Source organism: Malaya genurostris, chromosome 1 (genome assembly GCF_030247185.1).
Source record: "Malaya genurostris strain Urasoe2022 chromosome 1, Malgen_1.1, whole genome shotgun sequence".
Classification (NCBI taxonomy): domain Eukaryota; kingdom Metazoa; phylum Arthropoda; class Insecta; order Diptera; family Culicidae; genus Malaya; species Malaya genurostris.
Genome location: NC_080570.1, coordinates 162,895,706 through 162,906,500, shown reverse-complemented (window position 1 = coordinate 162,906,500; position 10,795 = coordinate 162,895,706). Strand labels below are relative to the sequence as shown.

The 10,795-nt window shown below is 41.3% G+C and overlaps 1 protein-coding gene across 7 annotated transcripts in view; it reads left to right on the top strand.

Moving 5' to 3' along the window:
* Positions 1-7,144: 7,144 nt before the first annotated feature.
* LOC131426570 (high mobility group protein DSP1) overlaps positions 7,145-10,795 on the top strand; it is a 65,412-nt gene continuing 61,761 nt past the window's right edge. The window contains exons 1-2 of one of the 7 annotated variants that reach the window (XM_058589420.1): positions 7,145-7,280; positions 9,236-10,191. In XM_058589420.1, the coding sequence (XP_058445403.1) occupies positions 9,532-10,191 (660 nt within the window). In that variant the 5' untranslated portion in view covers positions 7,145-7,280; positions 9,236-9,531. Of the gene's footprint in view, positions 7,281-7,319; positions 7,507-7,656; positions 7,939-8,905; positions 8,998-9,235; positions 10,192-10,795 lie in introns of those variants that run through there. The other 6 variants (XM_058589421.1, XM_058589415.1, XM_058589416.1 and 3 more) reach the window with 6 other exon arrangements.

Below are 10,795 nucleotides of genomic sequence, written 5' to 3'. Positions count from 1 at the left end.
ATGTTCCGTTTTGAGTTGAAATGGTATCAGTTCCCAAAACTATCTCCTAAGTAACTCTTATTTGTCAATTCTTCCTAGAACAAATCATTATCAAATCCATTTACAGGGATTTGGTCACATAGATTCTAACTATGCTTCACTCCTCCGGTTGTGCACAATAAATCAGTCCAATAAACTCGAATTGCCAAAGGATAATGCCAATAAAACGCAAAAGAATGGGATATGTGATAAATCAACAGAATTAGACCGCACAGAGAAGTCGTTGTTTTGCAATGGAAATTCTGGTATCTGAATTCAGATTCCAAGAATTACATCACATAGTTTGGTTTCAATGGTCGTAAAAAAACAAGCAAAAAATGTACATATTTTTTGCTTGTTTTTTTTACGACCATTGAAACCAAACTATTTGATCTAATTCTTGAAATCTTTAAACTTGAAGATATCGACGTCAACATTTCATAAGGTCACATAAACCAATGAGAATTTCTCTTTGTTCACTTTCTCTTTTATTAATATATCCTCAATTTTCACGTGTACTTACAAAATATTCGTATAGAATGAAAGACAATATTCCCATATTTGATTCTAACAGTACCAAATAAGTAACGAACATTTGTGTGAAAACGCAGATATAGTCGAAATAGCAAGTAAATGAAGAGAATCTGTCAATTGTTTTTATGCCCTTTTGAAATGTTGACGTCGATATGTCTCACCGAATTTACGATCTAGTTAGCTATGAAATAGTTTCTGACAGTTCGCTTCTTCTGGGGTTAGTTTTTAATTTTAAATTTAAACATCGGGCTTTTTTGACGCCTAGTACCATTGTAGCTATGTAAAGAATTGATCTTCAGTTGAAAATTCAAACATCTTCAACAACTCGGTGGCCTACATTAAAAAATAAAAACTTTCCGCATCTATGATTCTGGTCGTATTTTTGTCCTATCACCTATCACGACAAACAGCACCCAGAAAACCAGCGTCACCGATGTCTGATACAAAGCAACAGCAACAGAAGTCAGCTATAAATACAATGATGATAAATGTTGTTGTCACGCCAAAGAGAGCAGATAGAAAGGAAAGAAAAGAAGAAAAAAACAGTTTTCCAATAATATCAATTTGTCCCCTTTTTCTATGCGATTTGATGCTGGTAAGAAAGTCTCTCGCGTTAGCATCCGCGAAAAATAAAAAAAGAATGATTTGCAAATAAAGAAAAAAAAGCAATCCTCGTTTGTAAATTGCTGCGGAAAACGTTCCTTACTCTCCGATGTCTGTTTATATCGTGCCCAACCACCCCGATCGGCTCCAAACCCGGTTTGCGTCATAATTGCCACATGCACACGAGATTTAGTAGGACTATAAAATGTTACGAATTAGCACCCCGGCGCGTTCGTCAGTTCATGTTACACACCACTGTCATGGCAACCTAAGAATGGCTGTTGATCAGCTGATTTTTCGAATGTAAATACACAAATGTATTCACTGAAAACATGACTTTGGTTCTACTGTTGTTTGTTCGAACTCGCATCGATATGCATGCGACACACGGCGGCAGCAGTGCTGAATGAGCGACGGGCCCCTCGTAGCCGCCATCTTTCCGGGCAACGAAATCCGCTCGGCGGGCGGCTTCTCTCATATCGATCCTGGTGGACTTTTCCAGCTTGCTACGCTTGGAAAAATTTATTTGAAACGAGAAAACAAAAAAAAAAACAAACCGTTCGTGAGAGTCAAAGATTCACCTGCCTAGAATTTCTCACACACTCCTCTCCCTCTCGAGTGGAGCCAAACTGTAAACAGATCAATACAATTCTCTCTCTCTCTCGTTCCCTACAGATGATGTGTCATTGCCGGCATCCATATGTTTTCATTTGCTTAGTATTCCAATGCAAAAAAAAACGTCACGCAGCTTTTGATTCCGACTCGTGACTCCTCCGCCTTCCGTAGGAATCGTATCCATTGGTGTTGTCGGCGCAAAAAAGTACTTTATTGCAGCATTCTCTCAAACAGAATCGACTGATAATGATCATCGGCATCCATCGAACACTTTGCTCTCGATTTTCTTACTTTCTCTGGTTATAGATTCATCCCTGTGCTTATACGGTTTCTTCTTTTTCTTCTGCTTCTCCTCCACCGCCATCAATTGAACGGGTCGTGAAGAGAGGTCAAATCAACAAAGGGACAGTACTCTCCTATCGTGTAGTATATAGAAGGAGACGGCACATACGACCAAAAGTGATGCGATGCGGTCATTCGTCGAATCGAGGAGAGGTAGCGGCAACGGGCGGCGAGGGGCGGATATACCCGGCCATCAGGTTCAGGAAAAGAGAGAACACGGAGAAGAAAACGCTGATGTCGGCGATAAATTCTCGATTGCTTCGCTTTCTTTCCCCCTTGTCGTCGTCTTACCGCTTCCTTCATCGGGTTGGATCGATCAAGGTTTCCTCTTCGCGAGACAGTCATGTTCTTTCTTCTTTTGAATTGAGCTTCCCGCGACCTCGCGGTGCTTCGACTCGTGTTTCAACCCTGCCCCGGCCCAGCTCCTGCCGTTCCACTTCTCTGACTATGCGAAGGGGACTGTGTGAAACCGGTTGGAATTGATTATATCGCATGTTGTGTTGTTCGTGGTATTTTTTTTTATTTCTTTTTCACTTCTATTTCATTTCATTCGTTCGTTCTCTGCCTTGCCCGCATACAAATCCGAAGCACAAGCAGCCGGCCGTATACAAGCAGAATACATAGTAGGGTAGCGAAGCGTTGCTGGCCCTCTGGCGTTTCCCCTTTTCGACCTGCTGCCAACGCTTCGGTCCCCTTCGCTTGTGAGTTTGCTCGCTCGCTCGCTCTGGTGATGCCTCTTTACAATAGCCACATGGCTTGGACTTATTGAGCTGGCGGAACGTTTTCGCAGAAACGGATTCCGGTTGTTTTGAGTTTCCATGGGTTCTTATGGGAACTGTTTTTTCACAATGGGTTTTCAATGGGACGCCTCCGATTGCGTGGTGTGTTCTAATGATCCATCGAGCCGGTGTTTTGTACACAGGGAAGAAGTTTGATTTTTGTCTCAATTTCTGGTTTTTAATGAAATACTTTTACCTTGCTGTCGTTTGTTGTTGGTTTTTAATCATTATGCAATCGATCGCTTCTTTTAAAACTCTACTAATTAGATCTTGTAAAAACTAAATTTTTATTTGTAAATTTTTAAAAATGCAGGGGAAATAATGCTCCAGATTGTAGAAATAATTTCAAGTTTGCAATAATGAAACACTAAAATTTTAAGACACAACAATCGCAATCAAAAAACTACATTCCATTGTAGAACAACAGCTGACTGAAGATGGAAAATTTATCAATTTCAACTTCAAATCGATATTGCAACCATGAAATTAAGTGAAATTATAATTTAATATATTTATTTCGCTGGCGTAGTTTTTACTCCAATGAGAGATATTGACGCTTTATTCAAACATAATTAAGTAATCCAGATCTTACCTGAAATTAACTTCCTGCGCACAGATCTTCTATAGAGTGAAAAGTACGTGAGGTTATACTTACAACCGCAGGAAAACTGCTTTTGCTGGCTGTGATTGTAAATTGCCCATTGATATTGAGTATGGTAACCAGTGAGCAACAGATACGTCAAATTCACAGATGTCCAATATGTTTTCCGAAAACGATCATAGACTGCCAATGGGCCCCTACTAATCTTCAAATTGCTAGGGAAAAAACAAGTGAAAATATAGTTCCTACAGAACGCATGAAAATGCCGCGAAACCTTTTGTTTTTGCTCACGAAAGTGATTCCTATCTGCAGTATAACAAACAAACTAACATCACATTTAAGGGGCGGGTAGGGTCTAACACTTTTGAAAAATCATTTATTATTTTCTTTATATTTTCTTATAGTAAAACATTTGAGGAATTTTCTGTGAAATTTTAAAGCTTATTGGAACGAAACTCTGGAAGAGCTCGATGCACAGGCCCAAGATTTCTACTTCGATTGACTTCAAAACTTGACAAAACATTCTTGAAATGTTTCGTTATAATGAATTATAAAAGAAAAAATATGATTTTTTGAAAATGTTGGACCCTACGGGCTCCCTGGAGTAATTAATTGTTTCCATTGATTTTATAGACAAAAACCTTTAAACGCGTTTTCCTCGAAAACAGGTTTTTGGAAGTCCGTGTCCATCGTCATTCAAAAATTACTGCAACAAATTTTTTCAAATTTTGCACTTACTTTCTACATACAAAAAAACAGACCCCAACGTTTTCCTTTTCGATGTTTGTTACTTTGGGGAGGTTCTACAGCTACAAAATGCCGGATTTTTTCGTGAAAAATCGTTGTTTTCACTCTGTACAACCACCATAAATTTAAAAATATCAAACAGAAACGTTGGGGTCTAGAAAAACTTCTACTCTAACTTTGCTGCTTTGATTTGTTCACTTCTGATTAGTCTGCGCTGAGATACAGTGGACACCGCAAATCATGATTTTTATGAAGCGTTCTCAAAAATACCTCTTCACCGACTTATTTCTCAATATTTTTACACGAAAATATTACAAAATGTTACTCGAATGATGCTTTTTATCATGTAAAATATTTGAATTTATTTTGTTGAACGATAATTTTGGAAAAAAAAAATCGCAAAAATGATTTTTTTCATCGTTTAGACCCTACCCCCCTTAACTGGATTCTAAAATATGTACAGCGAAGTAATCCGTACGCGTCTTCAAGCAAAATCCTACGTGTCTTCGATATATCTTCTTCAAGATCCCTAAATAATTTTGAACTGTCTTAAAACGGGAAGAAAATGCAACAACGAATTAGAGATAGTATGACATTTTTTTGCATTTCTCTATAGAAAGAATAGAATTGCTGAAAATCGACTTTTGACCGGAGCTACGATGGCCCCTAAGTTGTATACTATTCGACTCAGCTCGACGAGATCGGAAAACGTCTGTATGTGCATGCATGTGTGTACACCTTTCGAAAATATTTTTTTTTCGGCTCAATTTTCTCGGAGATGGTTGAACCGATTTCTGCAAGCTTGAGCTGGTTTGAAAGTTACGTTTAGATCGTGAATTAAGTTCGAATATCTATTGGCTTTGGCTTCCGGTTCTGAATATATAGTCGTCCAAGTGACAACCAGCAAAACTCCTTTTTTTTATAAGCTTAGTCGCGGGTGAAAGCTGATCTTAAGATGTGTATTAATTTTGCAGACCAAATGATTATCCTATTTGGTTTCAAGGATATAATGGTATAAGTGACGTAATTGACAAAACACATTTCGTTTGAAAGCTATTATTGGATAATTGATCAACTTCTAACATCAAATAGCTGATACTTCCGGTTCCGGAGACAGCTTAAAAAGATTAAAAAAACGTTTTTGGTAACAACTAATTTGGGGTGGAGTTGATGTAGGTGTATGAACCTATTACCGCATTTATTTACCCATAATTCATAAAAATTGTATATCATAGGTAGTATTACCCTTCATTAACACCTACATTCCGTTACGTTAGAATTAATCTGAATGAATTTATTGCAAAAGTCAGCATAAAATTTCTGTCAAAAATTATCGTAATGACTTCGTAACCGTACAAAATCTGTTCGAATAAATAAAACTGAAACGGTATGCTGTGGACAATACGTCGCGGTTGTGTATTTCTTACTCAAAAACGCAGAATAAACTGATACACTAGATATCTGCTGAAAATACGTGTGGTTCAATAGAACTTTCAATATAAATTTGCTGAAACACTATTGTTTATATAGATATTTTCAAATAAATTTTTGACGGTTTTTTTTTCAAATAATGAATTTGAATACATGGAGTACAAGTAATATTAATGTTGATTGTGATCAAAAAAATTATGCTCAAGAAATAATCAATAAACATTTTCGAAACCGTTCCGCAATTTCTGCTGAAACGTTCCTGAGTGGTAACATTCGGTACGAGCAACGGCATAACACGCCTTTCTCCCTTGTAAAAGCAAGGCAAGTTTTTGGGTACGGGTAGGTGAATATTGGGAAGGGGATGGACGGATCGAGAGTGGACTTGAGGAAAACAAGACTCGAGGCAGCGCACTGCTTGGTGCGACTTCAGCTTCGAAATCAACACCGCTGCGCTGCGAGTGTGTTTGTGTGTGTGCGAGTTCAATTAAAATTCGCCTCCTTTGTTTTCTATATGCAGCAGTAGCAGTGCGACAGCAGCTTGATTTCAGTAAATAATGCCCTCATGAGAAAATAGCATCGCTTTCTTGTTTTTTTTTCTTCTGATGTTGGATATGTACATAAAACGGACTGCTTGAATCGAGAAATATCTTTTCCCATCTCTCGCGTCTTCTCTGGTTGCGATGTTCTCTCTCATAGCACACAAACAAGCTCTCGTGGTTGTGTGCTACCGAGAGCTCGCGGAGAGCGAAAAGTTTGTTTGTGCTGGCGTCCCTGTTCAATCAATAGTGTCAGGGCACATCCGGCTGCTATGTTCACTCCTATTGCGCTGCTAATTTGACGGCATGGTTGATTTCAGCGGTAGTAGCAGCCAGCAAGCGCGTCTTTTTAATTTGTTTATAGATCTTGCTCATTGTTTGTCGATTGACATGTGTGCGGCGGGTGTGAGCAACGCACTGGATGACGATATTTTCTTTGCAGCAAATCTAACAGTGCAAAAAGCAGATCGATCTGCGGACCCCTTGGAAGTATGTTTCTCAGAGAGTATTTTTCTGGATAAATGAAAAAAAGTAAAGAAAATGTCTCAGTATTGGTGTGTCGGAATCGTCGCATACTTTGATGACGAAGGCAGACTTTTGAACCTTTTTGTTCGAAAGTTTTGAATGAACATCGAAATCAAATTTTAACGGAGTCACTATTTTGAGTAGAAAAAACAACTTGAAGCCTCATGAGCAGCAAGTTTTGTTCGTTTGAAAATTACTACAATTTCGAATGCAACGTTGCCACGTTTCGTGCGACAGAAAGCACCGACGCGTACCCCAAAGTGGTTTGGATGGATTTTTCCTCGGCGTTTTTGTCGCAGTATGAGTGGCTGACGCTTTTTCTGCGTTGGTATACGTTTTTTTCCCGTAGCAGTGTTGGTGTGTTCTCTCCTCGCTCTGCTGCAAAGAAGCGATGAAGCGTTATTTTTTCTTAATAGGGACCGATTGTACTTTTATTATATGTGGTGTATCATCTCGGGGCAACCTCGCGTTTCTCGCTCTTGCCTATTGCTGCGACGCATTAATATTATTCTTTTGCTGGTTTGCTTCTACTACGGTGTGTACTTTTCGGTAATAATATACAGAACCATATCTCGCAAGGTCTGGTCTGGCCTGGCAAAAACGGGCCGCTTTCCTATTGCAAAGCATATTGGTTTTGTGGCCTACTACGTGCGATTGATTGTGCACCGCGGGAGGAGGAGCAGGAAGAAAACACAAAACATTAGACCACAGAACGATTTTTTCCTGGGTATTATTCAACATAATACAAAAGTGAAATCTAACCTCTTCCGTGCTTGTAAGTCAGACCGTGGATCGACCACCCCAACGTGTGATGGAAGTGGAATTTCGCCGCGCGGTTTTTTGAAGTGTATACGTGAAAATTAAAAAATAAAATGATGGCGAGTAGTGTGTTGTTCTACTAGTGAATCCGCGTGTTCTCTTGACGGTGTCTCTAATATTTGGTTCGGACGTAGCATCACCTGCCCGGTTCCATCTGGCAGAACCCCCAGAACCGACCTTTTCCGGTTTCCGGTAGAATACAAAGTTGAAAGAAGGCGTCCGTTCGAAACGAGGCGATCGAGTGGAACATTTACCCGTTGTACCGCCCCTTGGCATACAATGGCTGACTAAACCAGCTGGATTACACCATCGCTTATGAAAAACGAGGCGAGAATTGTGCAAACTAGTAGCCTACTATGGCGAAGAAAAATGCCGTGACCGGAAGCGGGTATGCTCTCGAGACCTCTTGAATCACAGTACAGTGAACGTGCGCGATTTCTAGAAATTGTTCAAAACAGTGTGTGCTCCCTTCCCCGAAGAATTCTCCGTCCGAGCGCGGGGCCGGGAAAATTTATCGATTTTGAAAAATATTGTTTGTCGAAAAGAGGGAGTTGGGTAACTGCAAAAAAAGTGCACAAGAAACGGGACAATTTTCCGAGACCCCGAGTTCAATTCCAAGAGGAACCAGCAGCAGTAACAGCTACACACGAGTTGACCGAGACCAAACCCGCCGCCAGTGATGTAGCCTTCTTCAAATTAACTTCGCGTTTAGGCGAACCGAACTCTCGATTCTGATTCTCAACGACACGACGAGCGCGCGCGTTTTCAAATTTGACAACATCGTACATATAAATTGTTCGTTGCGTCGCCGTCTTCCATTCGAGGGGCCCCCGGGGCCGTGAATCGTGGTTACTTTTTTTGCATTAGCGCGAGCTTCGAACTTGTGTGTGTGAGGGAATTGGAACGAGAGAACGAGATAGAAAGACAGTACTTTTTCCGGTTGAACTTTTCCCATTCGATACGTTAGCGTGTGCGTGTGTGTGCGTGAGCAGAGGCAATTCGAAGCGCGCAGCAACGACGACGACGACGATTGCGTGAAAAGAGTTCAGTTTGAAAAGTGCTGTTTTTCCTTGGGTGTAGAAAAAGTGAGAGCTTGAATGAGAGTATGCGAGAACGATCGGTACGTTTGACAGGAAAACCGTGAGCGAGCAGAGAGTGTTGCGAGCGGAAGAGAGAGAGAGAAAGAGAACATTCGTGGATATTAAAAAGGGTCACTCGCGCTCGGAGTAAAAAGTGTATATGCTGCCTGCCTGCCTGGGTTTGTCCGAGAGCGGGGAGCATCATGCTACGCTCGTTTTTCGCAAAGGTTTTTTTCTTTTTTATTTTTCGGTTGCCTTTGCCAACGCAAAAGAAGGGAAATTTTTGTTCGATAGAAGAGTGTAGTGCTACTTCACATGACATACGGGAGCCCCGTGTACAGCGCGTTTGGTGTGGTGTCTCGTGCGTAGTAAGTGTTCCGTGGAAGAAAATAAGACGGAGATAATATCGACTTCTTTTTTCCGTTCTTGTGCACTTTTGCAAGCCGCTCGTTATTTGAATTATAAATATAATTTGTTGGCTGTGTAAAACCATATGTGGGAATAAAAAAAAATACATCCGAAGATGTGCGTGAATTTCAATGCCTAACTTGTTATTTATTTATTAATAATTTTTTTTTGTTTTGTTAATTAATCTGTAAAATTCAGAAGTGAAAAGATTCAGTGATACGTACGATATTTTGTGTGGTTGCTTCGATTGGTTCGACAAGTAGCGCCACTGACGGGCAGCGGAAGTGCGTGAGCAGGAAGGAGAAGAGTAGCAGCGAAGGAAGTGTGGAATACAGTGTGCGGAAAAAAAGTGAAGTGTGCTGAAGATTGTCCTATCGGCAAAGGCAGTATAAGGATAAACCCGGAAGTGGTGTAGTAGAAACGTAAATTGAAGGAGAGCCGAAAGAGTTACCAACTAGGAGAGGGTTGTTTGGAACCAAGTTCACGCAACCATCATGTCGGAGCACCATCGTGGTGCTTGGGGAACTCGAGAGGACGCCGTATGGTGGCCCGGGGGTATCTCGTCTACTGATCAGCAAACGATTCAGCACCATCAACATCTTCTAAATCAGCACCATCAGCAGCAGCTGGCACAGCAACAGGCACAACTTCAGCACCAGGTTGCCGTGCAACAACAACAACAGCAGCAGCAGCAACAGCAACAACAACAGCAGCAACAGTCCCAGGCACACAATAATGATAACGCCCGAAGCAATAGTACAACGTCGACATCCGCGACACAGCAGTTATTCTCCTACAAAATGGCAAACAGTTTTCAGAACCCAGTTACGACCATGTCGGGTGTAACGGTGTCCACCTCAAATTCTCCTTACGACTATCGTCTAGGAATGAGCACAGCGGGTGTTGTGTCAAGGCCTGGTGATCCCCCAACGATGGCCAGTACCGCACCTACGACTCAGTGGTGGTATCCCGGTGGACAGAATGCCCTCGATAACTCCCTGCAGCAACAACAGCAGCAGCAGCAACAACAACAACAGCAACAGCAGCAACAACAGCAACAACAACAGCAGCAGCAACAACAACAGCAACATCAGGTACAACAACAAAGCCAACAACAGAATCAACATCAAGCCCACAGTCAACAGACCCAGTCGGTATGTACCCTCCTTGGCAGACCGATACAATCCTCCACCTCCTCCTCCTCCTTCAGTTCGTGTCCGTTCGTTGTTTGTTCCGCTTCCATGAATAATCGCAGCATAAAAATTTGGCGCGCATTTTTTCCCATTTTTTTTCTACTCATCACTCGCACACACACAAATTTCCCAAAACAGATAAAAAACAAAATCAATCAAAGCAAGCATGGTTTTGCACATGATTATTAAACCTTCATCCCCCAAGCACTTCACCCGAACGCCATCCCGAATCGTTTTACTTCTGAATTTCGACCGTCTGACGGCGGCTCGTGGTTCTTCCACGGAACATACCAGATGTAGCAAAACAATAGGGGGACAAAAATAAAACGAAAAACAATCTGATTCCGATTGCTGCTTGCTACATATAATCGTGTGCTCATTATCGCAAGTCAAGTTCCACGTGGGCGTTTGGATGGACTCTTGCTGATTATGATCTGCACACTGCACCCGATATGGTGATGGTGATGGGGATGCGCCCAAAAACAAATTCTGCCCAAGCGATTGTGTGTCGTGGACACGAGCGGACGACAGAACAAATACACGCGCGAACAAGAAGAGGGTTTCC